Raw genomic sequence first — 23978 nt, forward strand, 5'->3', positions numbered from 1 at the left:
GTCACTCCAAAATTGTTTAATATACATACTCCCACCACATAGCAATCATATACACTTCTCTTGGACTCCGCCTCATCTAATTCAATGGGGCTTTGTCATAAATGTATGGGATTGCACTGTAAGTCTTCAAACCTATGTACAGTTACCTGGGGATAAGCTCCATTAAAGATAACAGGGGCTTACTTCTGAGAAAACATGCATAAAACAGAATTGTAGAGTTGGAAGGGACCCAAAGGCTCATTTCGTCCAACCCCCTGCAATGCAGGGATCTCAACTAAAGCATCCATGGCAGATGGCCAGCCGACCTCTGCTGAGAAACCTCCAAGGAAGGAGAGTCCACAACCTCCCAAGGGAGACCGTTCCACTGTCAAACAGCTTTTACTGCCAGAAAGTTCTTCCTGATGTTTATTCAGAATCTCCTTTCTTGTAACCTGAAGCCATTGGTTTGAGTCCTACCCTCAAGAGCAGGAGAAAATCTTGCTCCCTCTTCCATGTGACAGCCTTTGAGATATCTGAAGGTGGCTATCGTATCTCCTCTGGGTGTCCTGTTTTCCAGGCTAAACATACCCATCTCCTTCAACTGTTCCTCATAAGGCTTGGTTTCCAGACCCTTGATCACCTTAGTTGCCCTCCTCTGCATACATTCCAGCTTGTCAACATCCTTCCTAAATTGTGGTGCCCAGAATTGGACACAGTATTCCAGGTGTGGTCTGACCCAAGAAAGAATAGTGTTGCTTCCCTTGATCAGACCACACCTGGAATACTGTATCCAATTCTGGGATGTGTCCAATCGATCTGTGATGGGTCTATTGCTGAAAACCTCCGACACTGTCCAGCCAAAGTTTGATTTCAATGGGAGAGTATTAAGTAGGTATTTAATTCTCCCATTGAAATATATGGAACTTGGAAGTTTTTAGCTTTGACTGGTATGTTGTAGCTCCTGCAGGGGCTTTAGGTTATGAGCCCCTATGTTTCGACAGATTTATGGAAAGAACAGAGGATTCAGTGGCCTTTCAAATTAGCAGATCTATGCTGTTTACATCAGCATTTGTCACTGGCATGGAGGTGGGGAAACACCTCGTAAAACAGCTTTCAGGAAAAGAAAACCACCGCCCACAGATTACTAGTTAGATTGGCGGCAGCCTGTAGCTACGGTAAATATCAACTTCCTTTTTGAATGAGAAACCAATCAGCTCAATTTTCCTTCATCTCATTGATTTCTCTGAGAGCTGTGTTAAAAGCAAAGGGCTTCACTCTCAAGCTGCATAGCTTATTCATTTATAAAATGCATGTGTTCCTTATGCAGAACATAAAGGAAAAAGTCAAACCAATAAGAACAGTGAGGATAACAGCAGCATTTTTTTAAAAAAAATTAAAAGCCCACTTCTGCAATGAAACTGATGTTTATCTATACCTTGCCATCAACAGCTTGTCACTTTGTTTTAGAAGGCAAAGATGAGAACTTAAAATAACTTAATTATAGTGGCTATCACCATGTGGAAGGCATTATTCCTTAAGTGTTTTCCCATTTCCAGTATAAACTCTAAGGAACCAGATTTAAGTTCCTCCTCCTCCTTGCATCAGTTTATGTTTCTCCTTTTCATGCTTCGTTGAGAACTTGATCATGGGTCACAATTCCCCCCACCCACTGAAAGTCCTGTGGATTTGAAAGAAACCTAAAAATCACAGTATGCAGTATGTCTAACTGTAACACAGATTATGCAAGTGTGGGAACAGAGGTGAAATTATGATGATAGGATCCAGTTCTACCGGGGGTGGGGTGTGCAAAATAATTTTTAAGCAGTTCCTACAGAGCTGCTAGGGATGCAGGTGGCACTGTGGTCTAAACCAGAGCCTCTTGAGCTTGCCAATCAGAAGGTCGGCGGTTCGAATCCCCGTGACGGGGTGAGCTCCCGTTGCTCGGTCTCTGCTCCTGCCAACCTAGCAGTTTGAAAGCACGTCAAAGTGCAGGTAGATAAATAGGTACCGCTCCGGTAGGAAGGTAAACGGTGTTTCCGTGCGCTGCTCTGGTTCGCCAGAAGCAGCTTAGTCATGCTGGCCACGTGACCCGGAAGCTGTACGCCAGCTCCCTTGGCCTATAGAGCGAGATGAGCACCGCAACCCCAGAGTCATCCATGACTGGACCTAATGGTCAGGGGCCCCTTTACCTTTACCTTTACAGAGCTGCTAAATAATTTGCAGAGTGAATGGAATAGTTGCCTTGATCTTCCTTTGAGGTCACAATGAAGGCAGTTCGCCCAATCCAAAGCATAAGTCTTTTATCAACTAGAGAGAAAGTCTTACTGGTTTGGCTTTCACAAGTTTCAACAAGAGGAAGCCTAAAGATCATATCCCCAATTCCCCACCCACAAACATGGGCATCTACAGAGGGTTTTTTCCCAAGGGAGGAGGCAAAGCAGATACTCCAGACGAACAAACAAACATAACACCAGAGAGAGAGATTCCTGATAGGTCCAATGACCTCAGCATTTTCTTAAAAACACCAACCACAAAACAAACAGTGTTAGCTTTTTCCTAAAAAAAATAGGTGCCAGTACTCACCATGAAGTTGTTACAGTAAATGCCACACTTTTTAACAACAACAAAAAGATGTGCTGGTACTATGTACCCTTGAGTACCCCCTGGGAAAAAGCACTGCATATATATATAGACTAAGGGGGCATTCCTATGGCAAGATCTGCTGGCTTGAGCAGTTTAGGATTCCTGGCTCAATCCCAGCTCAGCTGAAGATACTCTGGTGTAACTTGCTCATTCCATACGTCACCCTTACCAGACAGTCCCAAGCAGGATTACAGCAATAATAACATACAGCATTAAAAACAATTGATAACAAATGAGAAACACAGCTAGCGCGCATAGATAGATAGATAGATATAGATAGATAGATAGATAGATAGATAGTGTCAAAGGCCAGGTAAAGAAGTGAATCTTCAGCACATGAGGAAAGCCTACATATAATTAAGGTGCCAGACACATTTTAATCATGTTGAGGTGCATTTTCTGTGGATTTCTTCTTTTCACATCGAAACCTCCATAGATAGTTTGTCTTTTAAAGCAGAAGTGTGTGTGTGGGGGGGGGTTTACAGTCAAGGAAAACCCTCTTGTCAGTTCATTTTCATTTGGTGGCACCTTTCCCCTCGGATAGCTTTTGCTGTCTCTCAGATATAATGTTTCTGTTGCAATCAAGTCTTTTTCTTCCCTCTGCAAACGAAACTTCCATCGATACCCAAGCATCGAGATTTAGGCATCAAGACGAAACGAAAATGAAAACAAACGAAGAGAGTGACATTTGAGTGACAGGAGTGGAATTGTCCTGTCTCTCTGCCTGAGAGGGTTGGCCAGTGGCTTCTGGCAAGATCTTGCGAGAGCCCCACAACAACGTCTTGTGGACACGCCCAGAGGCCTCGCACGAGCTTCCTGAGACCCCAGTGAGCGAGGTAGAATGCCTCACTTACCGGGGCCTTGGGAAGGACGTGAGAGGCCTCTAAGAGATCTCGCAGGCTCTTGGGGAACCCAGAAGCAACCGCCACTACTTCCCTTGGATTCTGTTTCCCGGGGAGTGGTGTAGCATGGGTTGCTGGCTTCCGGGACGGAGCAAGTGTTGCTCCCCTCTGGTGGACTGGGCAGTAGTCAGTCCTTTCACGGGCCCACATCTAATCAAGGGAGCCTCTCCTTGAAAACTAGCCCTGACCTGGAAGCAGAGATAAGCCAGAGAAATGCGAAGCCAGGTGTGCCGCAGTGTCGCCTTGCCCTCCTGTCCTTCCGGCAAGGTGCTTCAGGCAATGCACATAGCTCCGGCAGTGCTTTGGCAGTGACGTCACCAGGATTCTCTGTAATAAATGAGCAAATGAATTACATCACTTCCAGAGAACCTATACATGTCTAATGCGACATAAAATGATACGAAAGTCTGATAGCATCCTATCTCTGTGTCTAATTAGTATTATTCATGCTATTATAAAGAAAGCGAGGACCAGAGATGTCATGTTCTTTATTAGCTACCCTCCACTCTGTCTTTTTCTCTGTTACTCCTAATCTCTTACTCCTATTCAGTTCAATGGAGCTTAAAAGTAAAGGTAAAGGGACCCCTGACCGTTAGGTCCAGTCGTGGACGACTCTGGGGTTGCGGCGCTCATCTCGCTTTATTGGCCAAGGGAGCTGGCGTACAGCTTTTGGGTCATGTGGCCAGCATGACTTAGCCGCTTCTGGCGAACCAGAGCAGTGAACGGAAACGCCGTTTACCTTCCCACCGGAGCGGTACCTATTTATCTACTTGCACTTTGATGTGCTTTCAAACTGCTAGGTGGGCAGGAGCAGGGACTGAGCAACGGGAGCTCACCCCGTCGCAGGGATTCAAACTGCCGACCTTGTGATCAGCAAGCCCTAGGCTCTGTGGTTTAACCCACAGCACCACCCTAAATTAATTGCTGATGAAGAATCTAGAGTACCTGTAAGAGTACAATTAATTCTCATTGAACTGAGTAGCAAAGCTCAGACCACAGGCCTGCCTAGTCCACCCTCCAGTTATCTTGGGAAGCCCGCATGGAGGACACAAGGCCCAAAGCACTCCTGCTGTTGGCCAGCCAATGGCATCCTCTGGCATGTTGCCTCTGTTTCTCGGGCAAGCATATAATCAGCAAGATTATCTTAGAGTTAAAAATCACAGAATTGTAGAGTTGGAAGGGATCCTGAGTCCAACTCCCTGCAATTCAGGAATCTTTTGCCCAAAGCGAGGCTCAAACCCACGACTCTGCAATGAAGGGTCACTTGGTCCACTCACCGCAGTATCCCAAGTCCACTGAGAGCTTTATCCTCCATGAATTTGGCTAAGCCTCATTGTTGTTTTCATTTATATCCCACACACCTGCTTTCCCCCCTTTTATTCTCCCAGCAAACCTGTGAGGTAGAATAGGCTGAGAGACAGTGAGTGGCCCCAGCTAACTCAGGGATCTTCATGGTTGGCTGGGGACTAGATCCTCCCAGATCTTAGCCCAACTCTCACCTTTTGAAAATTCAGTCCTGCAAAAGGATCAAAAAACATGAACCCATTTCAGGGCTTTAAAAAAACAACAATTTCCCAAGTTGTGTCTCTTTCTTTCTCAGTTTGATCCTTTTACATGGTTTTGTGTGTATTTTGGTATTTTATGCATTGTGACTTGCAGTTATTCTGATTGATCATAGTTTAGTAGATATTGACTGTAAGTGTTAAGAGTGAGTTTAATTATTACTTGCTGATGTTTTGAGAGTTAATTTCATTGTGTACTATTATATACCAATAGATTATTGAATATTACTTTGTTGGATATAAGTCATTCATTCTAAAGTTACATTTTGTATGTGGGTCCTTCGTTGTGTATTTTGTTGCTCAGTGGCGTAGCGTGGGTTGTCAGCACCCGGGGCAAGGCAAGTAATTTGCGCCCCCTAACCCGTGGATTTGCGCCCCCTAACCTGTGGATTTGCGCCCCCTAACCCCCAGATGTTGCGCCCGGTGTGGCCGGCCCCCCTGCACCCCCCACGCTACACCACTGTTGTTGCTGTAAACTGACATGTGTAAAGCAATATAGAAAGGCGGTACACAAATCACAAGTGAAATGAATGAAATACTTTTGCTCAGTGCCTATTTTTCTTTCTTCTTGCTCCAGAGTATGGCTTGGCTCTCTTGCTTTAGTCATCTGCTGCACAGGAATCCCTACAAAAACTTGCTCTCTGCCTGTGGTCTGAATTGTCTGTGTAGGCAGCCACTATGTGGATAGTCCTGGCCTTTCACCCAGAGAGCTGTACTACCTGGTCATTAGGATGCCACGAAACTACAGGGAAAGGGGTGACATTTCAAAATGTGACATTTTAGGTGAGCATGTAACAAAGGTTGATTCCCCTCGCAAGTCTAGCTGAGCTCACCATGTTCTCTACACCCAATTTCATAGGCTAATAGAGAGGAAAGGCTGCAGGAGATTATTTCTTCTCACAGTCTTAGGACATGGGAGTTTGCCCATCTAGGACTGAACTGATGTTCTCAGTTTCTAGACTCAGGGAAAAGTAAGCATTGTGAAACAACCGATAAATGAAACCAACGTATTGTCTCCTGGAAATGGGCGCCAACAGGAGGTGAAATAAAATATCAAATACAACTTGCAAGTCACCGGCTGAAGCGACAGCTTAAGCCAACAATGTATTAGATGACACAGGTCTGACTACCCCATTACTCAAGTTCTGTGGTCCTTGACTGAGGATGTTAATTTTTCCACTGTAGATAAAAGGTCATTCATTTGCTAGGTTTGTCTGAGTTTCATTATTCCTCATGTCTCTGTACCCAGACACCCAACTTTGCACGGATTGTCACAACAGATTCTTGAGTCCAGGCCCACCTGAACTCCCCACCCAAACCTGGAAACTCCTGGGAGATGCTCCAGGAAGCACCCTAAACTGGGCTGTATTGGTACTGTGGTGCTATAGCTTCCAATGTGGGGCTCAAACCCACAACCTTGAGATTAAGAGTCACATGCTCTACTGACTGACGACAACAAGGAATCGAGCCTTTAGTGGCCCAGTCCTGTAGAATACTCTGCTAACAGATCCAGCAGGTGCCTTCTGTTTTGATTTTTTCAATGCCCACTGAATATGCGTGTGTTTTTTTAATGCCGGCAATTAAGAATACATCTTTCCACAATGGTTAATTGATGTCAGTTTTTAACTTGTTTTTATAGTATGGTTTTATGTATTTTTGTTGTTTTTAATGAAATAGTTGTCAAATAAATAAATAAATAAATAAATAAATAAATAAATAAATAAATAAAATACCTGCAGTCAGAAATTATATAGTCTAGGGCAGGCATTACTACTGCCTTCTGCAGATTGTATAAGCCAGCTATAAACCAACCATGCAATATAGGGAGAATCTGTTGACGTACAATGGTTATTTGCACCCTAATTATGCAATGATACCATTACTGCTACAAGAACAGCATCTGTTCGCTGGTCAAAATTAAGCGACTTGGTTCATGAAAACAGTACATTCATGGGAGAAGGGTTTCCCTTTTATAAGAGAGCAGAGATCAAAAGTTAATCATCCACCAAACCACTGAAATATCTCTTCTCACCAAATCCTCTTCTCTTCCCCCCTGGGAGAACCCACAGCCACTTTCCCTTCTCTTATTTCAGAAACAGGTTTTTAAGTCTCAAAACTAGTTTTCTTTTTCTCCAGGGTGTACTCAAGGATATGCAGTACTGGCCCCTCTTTTTTTAGTTGCTAAAAAGTGAGGCACTTACTGGAATAACTTTATGGTGAGTTCCTGCACCTATTTTTCTAGAAAAAAAGCACTGCTCAAAACCAAGACCTAGATTTCCTCAAAGCTTTGGTACACAATTGTGGCGAAGGCTTTATAGTAGGAAACCTGAGTGATAAGCAGCAAGCAACTTAGTTAGATAGACCATACTGCCATGTTACTGTGAGTCCGCAGTGGGAAATCTGGTTATCAAAGGAAGACTGTGGTCTTTCAAGAACCCAAAGGAAACTGGACTTCTGCAAGAATCTTCAGTATGTGTATACCTTGGGATATGGGGCTTAGAACAAGGTTAGCCCTCACAGTGCACACACCAGGAAGGAGGAACCTCCAGTCTGGGGGCAAATGTGGCGTTTGAAGCCTCCCTACCTGGCCTCCAGGCCTCTCCTTAAGCTACACCCCTCAGTGGTGCTCCTCCATACCCTCCTTGAGTGCTTTTGCCTGACTGGCTTGCATCCTTGAAATCTGAGGAAGCCTGTTGGTTGCCTGGAAGACAGATGAATGTGTGGGAGTCAGGAGTGGGCCTGCAATAAATCACACTGAGTAAATGAAGTTAACTCTTTATTAGAAGAAACAAGGTCTGCTCAGGAGTGCAGGCCCAAGGAGCCAACATCTTTTCTTGGTAAAACTTGCCCCTATGAGGCAGTTGTGGAGACTAAAGGCTCCCGCCTTCCTGCGGCTGACTAAGCCTCCTCTCCTGGATCCTTCCCAAGCAATCGGAGAATGTGCTGATGCACTTGTCTCTGCTCCTCTATCTTCATACCTCTTCATGTCTTGGGAGACCAGGCAGGAGGAGAGCTTGTCGCAGTAGGAGGGGAGACACCCTGGCTTCTTCACCAGCCTGATTCATCTCTGCCTCCCCTCCTGCTTCTGGACATCTGCCAGACTCTCCCTACTCACTAAATCCTGTTACCTCCTCAGCTTCCGACACCTCCTCCTCCCAGGCTTCTCCCTCTGACCATTCATCCCACCACCAATACCTGGGTTCAGAGCTTTCTTCCCTTAGGTGTTCCCCAACTGGTTGTTCCCATCATTCCTCTGTGTCCAACCTGTCCATGACAGTGGCATGTAGAAACCACTGGCTTTTGTGAACCTGAAATGTACTCTATCATACAATGATTGGAGACACATCTGCCATGAGTCTGTTGGAAGTTCCCCCATGAGGTGTTGTGGCCCTCAGAGCTGTAAAATGTTCCCCACCCATCGTACTTCACATGGGTAGAGTATACCTGCTTTATGTGAAACACAGCCTAAATCTCTTGGCCATCAAATGCTGGAAAAGGGGCAGGTAGCTTTTGGGTTTCCTTCACGTGTGAAGGGCTCGGCTGATGGAAATGTCAATAATCAGGCACACCATCCAGTTAAGTGGGAAATAACATTCACTCTCAGCGTTTCAGCACTGCACGGCTTCAATAATCTTGTCAAATGGGACCTTCCTGCTTTAAATATGTCTGTCAAATGTACTGGAAGTGTTTATGACTTAAAAACAAAACAAAAAGCCCAGTTTCCTGGAATGACTCCTTTTAATTCTGATCTAGGTTTCATAGAAATGCTCTGAGAATGCTTCTTATCTGCAAATTCTTGAGGGCTACTAGGGACAATCCACTTAATCATCTAATGGCTAAATGTTACAAGAGTTTACAAATCACACGGCAAGGACCTTTCACAGGGTTGAGGAGCATTTCATTAGGTTTTGGGCTCCTTAACCTTTCTCGCATTACATACTGATAATGCAACGCACAAAAACTGATGCAAAGTCTCCCCATCAATATTACTCCAGATGTGCCTGAAGACACCTCCTGCTGTGTTATTAATTTTTTTTAACCACATATGCTCTTGCATAGATTGCCAGATCAAGAATGACATTTTTCTAAATATCCCCTTATGCAATGTGTCACGTGGTTTGCTTTAATGTAAAAGCCCACACTGAAAACACACAGCAAAATATGATTAATATTCCTATAAACCAGCTGTTTGAGAGCCAGAGAAGTACAGAGTTCAGGTCTCTAACTGCCTACAATCCAGCCTCTTTGTGATCACTCCCCATTATTATTGGCCTAAACTAGGATCTTTTTGTTCACAATTGGCTGCTGAACACACCTTCTCCCCCACAAAGGGGGAGAACCCTAAGGAGTCATTCTGCAACTCTTGCTTGTTTTTGTAGGAGTTCAGGTAAAAGGCAAGTGACCTCCTTAACCTTTTAAAAAATATGCTTCACGTAAACTCCAGAAGGGTTCTAACCTTAGTTTATCATCACAGACTAAGCCACGTTATCACAAATATTCCAGTTTAGACAAAGTGCTGAGGTCCCAGAAAATGATAATTCCCAGAATTCAATGAAGTAGAAATAGAAGATGAAAATAGAATGGAAGATGAAAATTAGAGGGCTATTCGACCCAGCATTGTGTTTTCTATAGTGGCCAACCAGTTGCCTAAGCAAAAATTATAAAGACCACAAATCCTCTCCCATTTTATTACGCAGTAACTAGAAGTAGAATATAGTCATCAGAACCAGTAGGCATTGATAGCCACATCTTCCATGAATCAAATTTCTCGGCCTGCCTAAGAACTACTATGATGGATCAGTCCAAAACCCACCAGACCAAAGGTGTACCATGATAACTAAAGCAGGGTCAGTACAGAGAACAGAGGTTTGTAAGCTCACAAAAAATTGATGTCTTATTATGAAACTGGATCTGTTATAGGACTTCCTTGTTGTTGAACAAAGTATACTGTCAGGGAACTGACATCGGAGCAGAGTGGAGAGGCTAGGCTCCCAGATTCTGCCGGAGAGGGAACCAGTAAGGGAAGAGAGAGAACGTCCTCTGGGGAAAGAAGTCAAGGTGACACCAGGAAGAAGGGAGAGGCAGAGGGCATTTTGGAGGGGAGGCTCCGAGACTCTTCCAGTGAAGTCAGTGAGGAGAGTGGAGGACCACCGATTGGCACGCCCACTCTGCGCAGAAGGCTTCCGCGCAGAGAGGCGAGGAGAAGGTTGTCCGTTAAGGAATTCTTATGCTGGAGGAAATTTAGGAGACACCCACTGACGGATTCTGCCAGCGACTGAGCAGCAGCGCAAAAGGGCTGCTCAGCCAGGGAAAGACGCAATCACCCCAAGCAGTTTGGAACGGCTGGAGGTTTACACACAAGCAACCCCAATTCCCATGATATATACCATATTTTTCGCTCCATAAGACACACTTTTTCCATCCTAAAAAGTAAGGGGAAATGTGTGTGCGTCTTATGGAGCGAATGCAGGGGGGAGGCAGATGGGAAAAGCCCCCCCCCACACTCCACGCGGCTCGTGAAAGGGAGCGCTGAGCAGAGCCTGGGGCGCATACAGACTCTGCTCAGCGCTCCCTTTAAAGAATTTTTTTCCCCTTGAATTCCCCCTCAAAAAACTAGGTGCGCCTTATGGTCAGGCGCACCTCATGGAGCGAAAATATACAGTAATTAAAGAACTGACTACATTCTTGCTGATAAGTGTACAGCATGTATTTTGTGAATTAATTACATTCTTCTGAACCTGTCAGGGGTTTAGGAGCAGAGGCAAGGGCAAGGGAGGAAACAGAGAGCGAAGGGGAGGAGGCAGAAGAAAAGATGAGTGATGACAACGACCCGAGATCTCCGAGTCTTTCCAGTGAATCAGAGGATTCACAGAAAGGAGCACCAGTGGCCAGGGCAAGGGGGGAGTCTAGGGGGGCACCCCAGGAAGATAGAGCCAGAGGGGACTCAGAGGAGAGCAGTTGGAAATCGGGACCAGCGTCACCGCCAGAGAGCAGGGAAGAGGAAAGGAGCCAGGGGGCAAGCGCTGGCAGCTCACCACAGGAGGGAGGGCACGAGTCAGGAGTGGCCACACCTCCATCGGGGAGCGAAGAAACGGTTAAGCGGAAAGTGGAAGGTTGGGCGCGCGCGCCAAGTTCAAATGCAGAGGAAGGTGGCGCAGTAAGCAGCCCGGAAAGGGAGCCAGGTCCTAAAGCCCGGCGCAAGGAGACAGGAGGGTCCGGGGGGTCAGCGTCAGAAGAATCCCGGAAGGAAGAGACCCCGGGGGGTAGAGGGACCCAGAGGAGGACAGTCAGGCGGAAAAGGTGGAGCCGGGCTAGGATATTAAGTTGGTGCACACGGGGCGGAGACTCAGACGGAGCTTCGCCGATCTAGCTACTAGACGTAGAGTTGCGCGCAGCAGCGTGAGAATGGAAACTGTAACTCAGTAAAGACTTTTACTTAATGATCGCTGGCTAGCGTGATCCTCTGTGAGCTAGGATCTTCAAGCAGCTCTGACAGAACCAATTAAAACATTTGTAGTATTTTATGATTTGTGTTGGTGCACATCTTGACATATATCAGGGATGGGGAAACTGTGGCCCTCCAGATGTTGTTGAACTCCAGCTCCTATCAGCCTCAACCAGCATGGTCAATGGTCAAGAATTATAGGAGCCAACATCTGGAGGGCTACAGATTCCCCACCCCTGACCAGTGCATGGAATGACCGAGTTCAGTTTAACAAGGTTCACTGGATCCATTGAAAAACTTCAAAACTACCCCTGAAAGTAGGTTCCACAATTGCCAGGTGAACAGAACTTGAATTAAAATCACTTGGGGGCAGAACGATTTCTAATTCATTTTCAACTTCATTCTCTTACGGGTGCTTGTTATGCTTTTGACCTGTATTTGGGCCTTGAAGCTAAAATATAACAATTGTGAGGAAAAATAAACTCACTTTTCCCTGTGTGTTTTGGAGTTTTCTTTGTCTTAAGTATATTTTATACTCCTACAAGACTGCTTGTCGTATTTGGAACGTTGAAAATCTTTTGCCAAAAGGTTGAACTTGAACTGAACAAACTTGTTTGTTTTGTAAATGGACAAAAATGAACTAGAATTAGTTCTTCTTTGGACGCACTGAACTTGGAACAAGTTCCTTTTAAAAATGAACTTTTCAAGCGCTGCCCTGACATACAAGTTTGTCAGCAACAAATCCATTATTAGCCCTTTTTAAAAAAATGGCTGACTCTAAAGTACTCCAGAAACTATCTCTCTCTCATAACTTGCTTTTGAAATTTGGGAATAGAGGAGGAATTAGATAGCTACATTTTAGGATTGGGATAAGAAAAGACTAATAGAGGCAGCTCTATTTCTGGTCTTACTGTTAAAAGCACATAAAAGGAATGTGTGACCTGTTTATAAGTTTTGTTTGCAGGACACAATCAAACAAATCCACAGAAAAGGATTGAATGATTCTGTCACTTTTTAGTACTTAACATTTAGGACTTCACTTACAGCATGAATCTGACCTAACATGCGTTTAATCATCTCTAATGTTAATAAAACTAGGAGAAAATCCATGTTGTGAGATGGCAGGATGAGAGCAATCATGCTTAATACAGGAGTCGTGTGTGCAGGATCCTGTTTTAGGGCAGAAGATGGACTTAATGATCTCAAGGACCTTTTCCAGGACTGTGAATCATAGCATTCAAAAAGATGAGTAAAATTAGAGTTCTTTTCAGTCTTTCGGGTGCACTGTTATGTTATTTCCCATCAACAAGGCTGCCAGTAACCGACAGGCTTTTGCTGTTGTGAATCTGCATGTAGGGCACCCTTATCCTACAATATAACTGTTGCCAATAAACTATCATTGTGGGGAAGAGGTGTTGGGGATTTTCTTGGCTTCAAGTTATGAGCCTCTCCAACCCAGGCAGCCAGCGGAAGCACTTCAGGAAGTAGTGCAAGTGCTGCTGCTCTTACGCCAGAGAGGGAGCTCTGCTTGTGGGATGAAACTTACCTTCCTGGAGAGGACTGTTGGTGTAGATGTTCTGGGGCCGGGGAGGGGAGGACTGTATGTGTTAGGGACACGATCCACCAGATCCAAAGCTCTTTGTTCCCTTGACACACCTGCATAACTCTATGCCAGGGGTGGTGTAGGTAATGGGAGAGAAGAGGAAGCAGTTGCCTTCTCCATTTCTCATTCTGGATGGTGGGCAGAAATGCAAGGTACAGTCATGGGGAAAAGTAAGTATACCTGTGATGGTAACATAGGAGAGTGCTGGAGGTGAAATAGTTAAACAGGTTACCCAATCAGAACCCAGGGGGTGGAGTCAGAGGGACTATAAAACCAGCTCTGGGAGGGGTGTAAGGGGAAAGTTCATTGGGAGTTGGGTGGTTGGTTGGAGTGGGAGTGAATTGGGATAGAGTCCGTGGGTAGGTTGAGTTCGTGTAGCAAAATAAGCTGAGTCAGGTACAGTTAGGGGCTAGGAAGACAAGTAAATATCTGAGAGGTGGTTTAGTGAGTGAGAGCAGGTAGCAGAAGTTATAGGTCTGGATAGGCCCCCCATGACTGTAATTGACCGATACCGTTTATGAAACCACATGCTTCTTAAACTGCAATAAATAAACAGAAGTTTATGTTCCAATTTAAACCTGACTGGACTCAGTATTGTACCAGGTAGGGCCTGGGTGGTGGCAGCAAGAAACAAAGTGGTGGCACAGGGATCAATAGACGGTGAAACGTCCGGGGACCCTGTGTGAGCGCCACAACACCTTCTTTGAATTTCATGATTTTACATACTGTATTGGCCTGAAAATAAGCTGCACTCCCCTCCCCCCATTCCTACTGTGAAAAGTTAAGTTGTGGCTTATATGCATGACGCTACAACACGAGGGCCGTTGGGGGTGCGGGACAATGGCGCCCGTCCCAACCCTGGCTCCCAAGCCTTCCCTGAGCCACTGGCTTATTTGTGGGTGCGGCTTACATTCGGGCCAATACGGTAACAATCACCTACTGCTTAGAATCAGGCAATGGCAAACTCAGCCCTCTAGATGTTCTGAGACTACAATTCCCACCATCCCTGACCACTGGTCCTGTTAGCTAGGGATGATGGGAGTTGTAGTCCCAAAACATCTGGAGGGCCGAGTTTGCCTATGCCTGGCTTAGGAGGTCTTGAAATTAGGTAAATACAATCTCAGATGAACAACAACATGACATATTACACTGTGTTGTGGTTTATTTAACAAAAAAGCGAGAGCCAAACATGGATAAGCCATATGTGAAAAACTAGGTACACCCTTACTGCTTGGCTCTCCTATCCAGTTTCAGCTCCATGGTCTCTGCTGCCTGGCAAGTCTGACTCATGCAAAATGGTGCCTAACTCTCTAGAATGGGGTTAGTAACTGACTGGGGAAATCAAGTAAGGGCCCAGTGCCCTAACTCATTATAGAGCCACCACTGCTCATGAATTAAGTGTGAGGGAGAGGCTAGCAGCTTCCCCAACCTGGTGGGTTCTGGCAAATGGTTCGGTATCATCCAGGCCTGAAAGCAACGCTGTAGTTTGTGGAAGATGCGTAACCTCCATACTGAGCCTCTGGAGTTTCGTCCATATTTTTAACTTCAGAAAAATAAGTGTCTATGCAAGTGTGCGTGTGTTTTACTCCCGCCATCTAACTTTAACACACATTCAATCACAAGTTCACACTTATATTTATTAGACAGCAACATTTCAGTACATTCTTTGTCTTCCAACTCCTGGATAATAAAGCCGTTTGATCATTTGCTGACATAAAAGTCGCAGCATGTTCTCTGGTTGAAACAGATCATTACAAAGCTGGCAAATGGGGCAAGTAAAACCGAGAGGACTGTTGGTGAATATAGATGACAACCACAATCTGCATGTCATCACCTGGTAAGTCAATAAACTGGAGAATTTTACCACATTTCTGTAGTTAATTAGAAACACGAGGAAGCTGGAAAATTCTCATTGTTTGATAGGATAATTGGCATGCCAAACACATGTGCTGTGGAAATTACCATATAGAAAATTGCAATTGGCATATTTTCAAGACAAACCCCCAACTACAAAAGCTTCTGTCAGGCATTCTTTCTGGCAATGAAAGGCTGGCAAATCTTTTTAACCTCTGGAGTTCGGATTCAAGAGACAGAAATGGACCAACATAGTTACTTGTCGGCAACTAAAATACAGTAGCACATAGAGAAGAAAAAGCAATTATCAGGACTGATGCTGTTTCCTTTTCCTAACGCGATTACATTTCAGAGTTGTCTTATGTCTTCACCATTGTGGAAGAAGAAGCTTGAAAGCAAGTGAGCTGCAGCTGCATGCTACTCTTGAATATATTCAGCAGCTCTTCTAGCAACCTGTTCAAAAGGAAAATGCTTTTAAGGTTTTAACTGGCTTGCGCAGTATTTTGGTCATGAACAGAACCAACAAACTTCATACACAGGGGGAATTAAGGCAGAAACAGAAATACATTGTGCCACAAATTGCTGCCCATGGGCTCCTTTGGAGTATGAGGTATAAATTTAATAGTAAAGAACGCAATGCATTGCATACACACATATAAGATTATGTCTAATCTGCTATGTACGGTATGCTTACTGGGAGTGCTAGTTTAGTTTCATGGGACACATGGGAGAAGACTCATAGCAAGGTTCAATGATCTGTTTTCTGATGTGTTCACAATAAAATGGAACCCCCCCCCATAGTATAGTATAACCATAGTATAACCCCTGGTTTGAAACATGGGCAAAATGGCCACTTTTTCTGGATTCTTAAATAGTGTCCTTGATTCTTACACTGAAGTGAATCACAACGAGTGGTGGAGACCCTGTGTCCTCCAGATATTGTTGGACTCCAACTCCTATCAGCCCTAAGCTGATAGGTCAGGGATGATGGGAACTGTGGTCCATTTGGAATGCCACATATTCCCCACTCCTGCCATAGAACTTAGGTCTCGTTTTGCAGGCTCACAGATCTTTTTGGCATGTGTGTGTGTTTGACGTTGCAACAGCTTGAGGAAATTCAGGCAGACAATGGGATTAGCCTACATAACCTCACTGTGTGGCACAACCAGAAACTGAAACCCTGTTATTTGGGCTCCTTTCTCTTTGATTGCTATGTTTACTCATTAGTTAAATCAAAGATGCAATAAACATTCTCAGATTGCCAGATACCTATGATAAAGCCAAGCCCTTAGGTGGTAAGCATAATTTGTGTGTGTGTGCGTGTGCGTGTGTGTGCATGCACACTTGTGTGTGCATTTTTTAAAGGATCAGTAAAACCCTCAAAACTCTAGGAAAGAAAAGGGAAGAAACCACATAATTTTGTATTTAAAAAAAGGTTGAGCTAGTCGTTAGGCAGCCACCACCAATTTCCTTTTGAAAAAAACGCAGCATTTAATAGCGGCAGTAAATTCCACAGCTGTATAATCTGTGCCAGGGCCAGCAAGGAAAAGACATAAACATGTCAGTATCTACTTCCTCAATAACACCCTGCAGGAACAGGTACTAGCAGGGCAGCCACACACAGGCAAATACTTAATAAGTCAATATTAAATATAATATGTCACTGGCAACACGAACAGGTCTAAATCATTCCATAAATGTGAATTCATTACAAGAAGTGTGCAGCGAGCTTGCAGATGCAACAACAGTGTATGAGGGCAAATAATAAGGAAGAGGGAATATAACCCTTAAGTCTGCCAGCTGTGTTCTGGAAGAAACTCAAGTGTTTTTGCATGCCAATTGCTGCTTGAAGTTCAGCACTGAAGCTGCTGGAGGCAAACCAAATCCCAAAGTTACATCTGGAAATGTAAGTGTGTTGACCTCCCAGCATCTGAAAGGAAACTTCCCTCTTGGCATCACTTAGGCGCAACAGGAAAATTTAAAAAAAGATACAGGCTTTTTGGTGGCAGTTTGGTTAAGTGGACAGGGTGTCGCGTTTGGATGTGGGAAGGACAAGATCATATTCCTGATACTGCTTGTGTGGTGCTGAACTAAATTAGCAGGTCAGGAGTGGCGGATGTTAAGCCTGAGGCCCAAATGTAGCTCTCCAGGCCTCCAGTTTCTCCACCTCTGCCTTCGACTAAGCTGCTCCACAGAGTGCATTCAAAGACGAACGGCATCATGATGATTCTGAACGTGTGTGCAGAAAAGGGTCGTAAGAGAGACATCACCACTTTAACCACAAGCAAGGTGGTTACTTCTTGGACTAACCTTATGAAATGTCATTTATCATCATGGAACATTTTAACCATTCTACTGTTCATAGAACATATTTTCTAACTTATGAAGGGGGCATAAACTTACTTTTTATCTCCACCACTTGACAGCTGTGGCAAGGCTTCCAAAGCTTGCTTAAAGCTTGAGCTGTAACATTAAAACACACACTGATTGTATCTCAGATCTGCAACGACCTTTTTATCCCCAACCTATATCCATGCTTTAAGCATAGACTTGTTTTTTCGATTATGCAGGTTGTATAGTTATGCATTTCCACAATACAAGCATTTACCCTCTAAAATTAACATCACAATAAAATGCCTCAATTTACAACACTTTCCAGCATGTAGCTAGCATTCAGTGCACATGTACAAATGCACACGTGCGCATGCATGCGACTGCATTTCGCTCCATGAAAAGAAGCTTAAAATTTTAGCTGTTTCCCGCTCCCTGTTTCACTTGTTTTGATTATGAAGCCTTTTCTCCATTTGCTTTGAAAACTAGCTGCTCTCTATGAATTCCTCCACATCTAATCCTTTTAATAAATGACAGATTATTATTATTATTTTAATAACATGCAGGGGTCCTTCACAGAAAGAACCAGGAAGGCGCTATGTTAAGGCTCCTGCTTTCATGGGAGAGAAGAGTTCATAACAGTTGCACCCAACTGGTCAAAACAAATGAACGCACAGGCTCTCTCGTTCCTGTTCTTGATGGATGTGTGGGAAAGGGAGCCTAATAGGAACCATACAGCCGACTGTTTCAGCTAATGCCAAGTAATTTTTAATCTCTGCTAGACATTTGTAGAGCAGGGTAAAACGTAACACACTTTCAAAATTATACAAAACTCAGCTGCGAAGAGTCTATGTGCGTTGCTTGAAACTACAGCCCTTAGCACAGTGTAATTTGTGGTTCCGCTGCAGAAGATGAGCAGCTGCCTGGAGAAGAAACTTCAATTCCAGGAACTCTACCTAACCAGCAAGACCTCACAATTGGTTCAAAATTGAAGTTCCCATTGCTTTGCTAATGTGTGGTAGCAATCAACAAAAGAGAAAAGGAATGATAGAGCCCAGCTACAGCCTAACTCCTCTGGACTGAGAGCATCTGTGTAATCTCTAAATGAACCAGATGACTGACTGGGGATCCCTTGGTTGGGAGTTCTCAAAAATCTTGCCTAGTGAGAGTGGCTCATGTGGCCAGGGGGAACCTCTCCCCAAGGGTGATGTCATTGCTTCAAGAAGCCTGTCTGCTACCCAGGAAGAGGCTCAGTCCTTGTTGTTAGTGTGCAGTGTGGGGTAGTGGTTAAGAGCAGTAGACTCGTAATCTGGTGAACCGGGTTCGCGTCTCCGCTCCTCCACATGCAGCTGCTGGGTGACCTTGGGCTAGTCACACTCCTCTGAAGTCTCTCAGCCTCACTCACCTCTCAGAGTGTTTGTTGTGAGGGAGGAAGGGAAAGGAGAATGTTAGCTGCTTTGAGACTCCTTAAGGTAAAGGGTAAAGGGACCCCTGACCATTAGGTCCAGTTGTGGCCAACTCTGGGGTTGCGGCGCTCATCTCACTTTATTGGCCGAGGGAGCCGGTGTACAGCTTCCGGGTCATGTGGGCAGCATGACTAAGCCGCTTCTGGCGAACCAGAGCAGCGCACGGAAATGCTGTTTACCTTCCCACCGGTAGTGATAAAGCGGGATATCAAATCCAAACTCTTCTTCTATGCTACTCAGGAGGTGATAATACAACAGCATAGGCTCCTGTTACCTTTGTGCACATTTGCTGAACCTCCAACTTTTGCACTTACTTGCTTTCAGATGTGAGGAACACAGCCACTGCATCTCTCAGTGCACAGATTTCAAGCCGGGCCTAAAGGACATAAATGTTCAAACGTAAAGTCAGTGTATTTATAGCTTCAGAATCTGATTTCACAAGGTTTAGCTGCATAAGCAAAACAATGTTGTTGCTGGTGCAGCAGGAGGAGGCAAAAAGTTAAGAGAACTTCACCGAAAATTTGTTTCCTGTGCTGGAAACATCAGTCCCAAAACAGCTGTAAAGACAACAGATCTGGGAAGTTCTGGAAACGAATTAAACCAAATCTGACTATCAGGAAAAGTTCACAAATATAGTTTCTTAAAGTCTCCTACCCCCGCCCTGTAAATGTAAAGTAAAAGTCCTGGGAAGTGCTTGCATTTATTCTTACCAGGGAGGTTCTGGCCTCTTAATATATAGTGCCACCAAAGAGGAAGGAAGTGCAAAAGGGTGAAGTCTGTCAATATGCATCTTGTTCTCTCCCCGCCCCCCTTTCTGGCTGCTGAACAGTAGCAACAACAAAAGGCTACCCTCCACCCCTTCACGTGCTTTACATTCAGTGATTTTAAGAAGTTCATTTATGTCAGTCTTCTTTACCCTCCAGATGTTTTTGGACTACAACTCCCATCATCCCTGACCATCACTGGCTGGGACTAATGAATGTTGTAGTCCAGCACATCAGAAGAGCACTAGGTTGGGGAAGGATGAAAGGATAAATGGCCTTATATACTTATAGCAGGGGTCAGCAAACTTTTTCAGCAGGGGGCCGGTCCACTGTCCCTCAGACCTTGTGGGGGGCCGGACTATATTTTGAAAAAACAACAACAAATGAACGAATTCCTATGCGCCACAAATAACCCAGAGATGCATTTTAAATCAAAGGGCACATTCTACTCATGTAAAAACACGCTGATTCTTGGACTGTCCGTGGGCCGGATTTAGAAGGCGATTGGGCTGGATCCGGCCCCTGGGCCTTAGTTTGCCTACCCATGAGCTATAGTAATTGTATAGCCCCACTACTGATCTTGCAAAAGAACATTTTTTTAAAAATCTACCCTCTTCCTCTGCCCCTTTATCTGATAGCATGGAAAGCAAAATTATGCTGAAGCAGAGAAGAGAAGGCATGCCTGATTGCTGCAGGGGGAGGATTTTTTTTACTGTTGAGGGGCGCATTGCTTTGAGGGCTACATGCCAGTGGTGGGCGGGGCCAGATTCAAAAGTGGGTGGGATCTTACATAGTCCTCTTTCATATCCAAACCATGTGTAATATAATAATTACAAAAGGTGACAAACTGTGGTGCGCTTAAGCGCTTACTGTTAAACTGAAAGTATCAGCAAATACCACACTGCTATATTCTTCCAGCTAGATATTCTAGTTCTATTGAAGCCCATGAAATAAGAAGGAGGTTGGCTTCACTATCTTCTCCGCAACTTGCGATATGCTATTAAAAATGTTTAGATTCCTAACTTCCTTGGGATGTGAGCGAATCAAGAAAACAGAGAAAGCTGAGCTCTGGCTAAATGAATCCAAATTGTTTTTTTCTCTCTAATTTTTTTAATTGATTTTCAACATTTATCACAAAAATAACATAACAAAACACACAACAAAGAAAAACACACCACACTACAACAAACTAAAGAAAGAAAAACACACCACACTATAACAAACTAAATACACACAAAAAGAATATCTCTTCAAATATCCAACTCTCATCACATTGATAACTGACTTTCTCGAGTCCCCTCTAACTGAATTTCATTATATCTCCTGTATAACAGTTCTCCAAGTTCATATTTCTAATAAAATTAACTCCTTTCATTTACTAACCTCTTCTCCTTTATTGATATTCTAATCCTTAATATTTACTATCACATATTCTTATTCTACCCCTAGGCTTATTTGTTACTTCCAAGAATTTTCTATTTACATCACAATATTTAGCTAAATATTCTTTGAATTTCACAAATGAATCCAAATTATTAGAGAGCAAAATTTGATCATAGAAAGAGTTCGGTCTCCCCAGGCACTCTGACATGGTTTAATACACTTAGAAAAACAATAATTTGCACGTCACAATGCAGTAACTCTGTGTGGGTGTCAGACACACCAATACTTCTTCAGAAATGAATCTACAGCACCCGTCCATCCTGGAGACTACACTTGATCATTTTTGCATTGACTTGCTCGTTGCAGGCTTCTAAGACATGTCTATTTACATGTACTGCAAATGTGCATTCATTTCATAGCAGTTTAACTGTAATGGCTACCCCGAATTAATTTTTGGAATTCCCAGCTGGTGGGGATGTGAAGATGTCTAGGTGAGATCCCTGTATCTGTGCAGGGGCTGGAGGCTGCCCACACCTCCTCAAACTCTTGACCTTTCCACGTAGGAAGAAAAGGTCTTAAAGGAGTGGCGTGTGTTCAGCTGCACACAGTTAGCCTGTGGTTAGTCTGTGGTTGCAAATCAAGCAGGGTTTCAGATTGTGAAAAGGACTGTAACCATGTTCAGCTAACTGCACTTACAACAGGGTTGCCGTATTTCAAGAAGTAAAAATCCGAAAACAAAAATCCTGACATTTTGCCAATTTCCCGAATTTCCCCAAGATTGGAATTTCGTCATTGGAATCCCAGACATGTCCGGGAAAATCTGGACATATGGCAACCCCAACTTACAACCTCCTTCTGAACTTCTTGCTCAATGCAGGTTGGTTGGGGGTAGAGGGAGTGCCCCCTCCATGGATACAATATACAAACATCTGAGCAGGACTTAACTGTGTTTAAAAAGCTACATTTGCTCGCCACTTGTAGAATTCAGTTACCTGCAAAGCACCATTTCTGCTGAAGGATGAAACACATTGCATTAGCCTGCTGAGTTCTTCGGCGACTGCTTCAACAATCCTCGACAGCACTCGGGGTACGAGCTCTTTAGAGATGGCAAATACCTGCAGATTTCAAATTAAAATAATACAACCGAAAGCTCAAAAGCTGGAATTGCTTTTTCTCTCTGAAAGCCTTGTCAGCATTAAGACCTTTTCTCCTGTCTAAAGGTGCACCCATGTTTGGATGGGACACAATCGCCTAGCAGCAAATTTGTGTTGCATGATTATAGCTGCTTGGGAGGGCTTTTGCAACAAACCAACTTCCCCAAAAGACTTTTTTTTTGCTGTAAGGAAAGTGATGGAGGAATGCCCTGGAAAGTGTGGGATTAACCCTTGCTTTGACACCGCACCACCCAACCTCTGCACAAATAAGAAGGAAGGCTTGTTAAATTGTCATCGGCATCTGGTCTCCCTGCAAACAAGTTGGGATAAATGCTCAATGAACAGGTCCTGTAGAAGCAGCCTAATACCTGCCGACCATAAGTGATCCAAAATAGGTATTTAAGAAAGGAAAGTAAGTGAGCACTTGCAATGACCAGTGTCCTGCCAGTCTCAAAAAGGAGTGCTCCTATTCTATCCAGATCAGGCCACCTTCTTCTTCTGCTTCTTTCTAAAATATGGATGAAGTGCTATTGGCAAAGCCCACCAAAGGCCAGGACCTGCTCACAAGTCACAAACTGAATACCAACAGAGCATAGTCCAGGCTAATATTTATTTGGAACGATTCTCTGGCACTGAAAAAGGCCTGCTTTTCTTGAACTTCCAGTTCCACTGATATGTTTTGGTTTAAACACATTGACACTCACCATAGATAGTCTGAAAGCCTTACCTCGGCATGCACAGCAATGATGTGAACCAAGGCTTCCTTCAGATAGTTCCTGACACCTGTAATAATAAAAAAAAAATACAACAAAATAGTTGGTGATTTTCATTCTGTTATGCTGAAATATCACTTGACATGCCATGCAGCTTTTTTTATCCTGTAACAGGTACAACGTTGACTACGATACCAGTATACAGAAAATGAAAACTTCTCCCAACCACACCACTAAAATCTATTTCCTTTTTGAAAGTGAAATGGAGAAAGGCACATTTCCTTACACAAAAGGTTAAAGAAGCCAGAAGTTCCTAGTCTCGTCTGGCATCCCTTGTTCTCTCCTCTTCAAAATAGCATCAAGGGGTGGTGGTGGTTGTTTTTTTTGGTCATTCTTTCAAATACTATTCAATAAAAGGCAGCTTTCAACTGTGATTGTCTTATTAAATAGATCTTACTATTATTAAAGAGAAATATGATCTTAGAAAACAGGATTGCAGAAATTCACTGGCAATACCAACCATCTCATTTCTAAGCTGGTGGCTTCAAATGTAAAGGTAAAGGTACCCCTGCCGGTATGGGCCAGTCATGTCCAACTCTAGGGTTGTGTGCCCATCTCGCTTAAGAGGCCGGGGGCCAGCGCTGTCCGGAGACACTTCCGGGTCACGTGGCCAGCATGACAAAGCTGCTCTGGCGAGCCAGCACCAGCGCAGCACATGGAAACGCCGTTTACCTTCCCGCTAGAAAGCGGTACCTATTTATCTACTTGCACTTTAGGGGTGCTTTCAAACTGCTAGGTGGGCAGAAGCTGGGACCGAACGACGGGAGCTCACCCCGTCGCGGGGATTCGAACCGCCGACCATGCGATCGGCAAGCCCTAGGCGCTGAGGATTTACCCACAGTGCCACCCGCGTCCCGGCTTCAAATGTAACTCATAACAAAGGCTGTGCAGACAACTGCGATCAAACAGCCCAAAAAGCTTGTGGCACTAAGCACAGTGAAATCAAGGTAAAAAGAAAGGCCATGAAATTTTCAGCATTTATTTCAACAGAACCAATATTTTACTTGCTACCAATAAATATAAAGAAAAAGTCTAACAAGCTTATTGTCAGGGAACTGCCATCAGAGCATCAGGTGGTGGAGGGACTCAGGCAGGATGAAAGAGACTCAACTGCTGAAG

At 44.2% G+C, this 23978-nt stretch overlaps 1 protein-coding gene across 3 annotated transcripts in view; it reads right to left on the reverse strand.

The window, feature by feature from the left end:
* Positions 1-14750: 14750 nt before the first annotated feature.
* EXOC2 (exocyst complex component 2) overlaps positions 14751-23978 on the reverse strand; it is an 85116-nt gene continuing 75888 nt past the window's right edge. For all 3 annotated transcript variants that reach the window (XM_083519143.1, XM_083519144.1, XM_083519145.1), the window contains exons 24-28: positions 22814-22869; positions 21925-22047; positions 19100-19161; positions 17392-17451; positions 14751-15441 (exon numbers count right to left, since the gene is read on the reverse strand). In XM_083519143.1, coding sequence (XP_083375269.1) covers positions 15348-15441; positions 17392-17451; positions 19100-19161; positions 21925-22047; positions 22814-22869 — 395 coding nt within the window. In that variant the 3' untranslated portion in view covers positions 14751-15347. The remainder of the gene's footprint in view (positions 15442-17391; positions 17452-19099; positions 19162-21924; positions 22048-22813; positions 22870-23978) is intronic.

This window comes from Podarcis liolepis (genome assembly GCF_965112155.1).
Source record: "Podarcis liolepis genome assembly, chromosome: 8".
NCBI classification, from domain to species: Eukaryota; Metazoa; Chordata; class Lepidosauria; order Squamata; family Lacertidae; genus Podarcis; species Podarcis liolepis.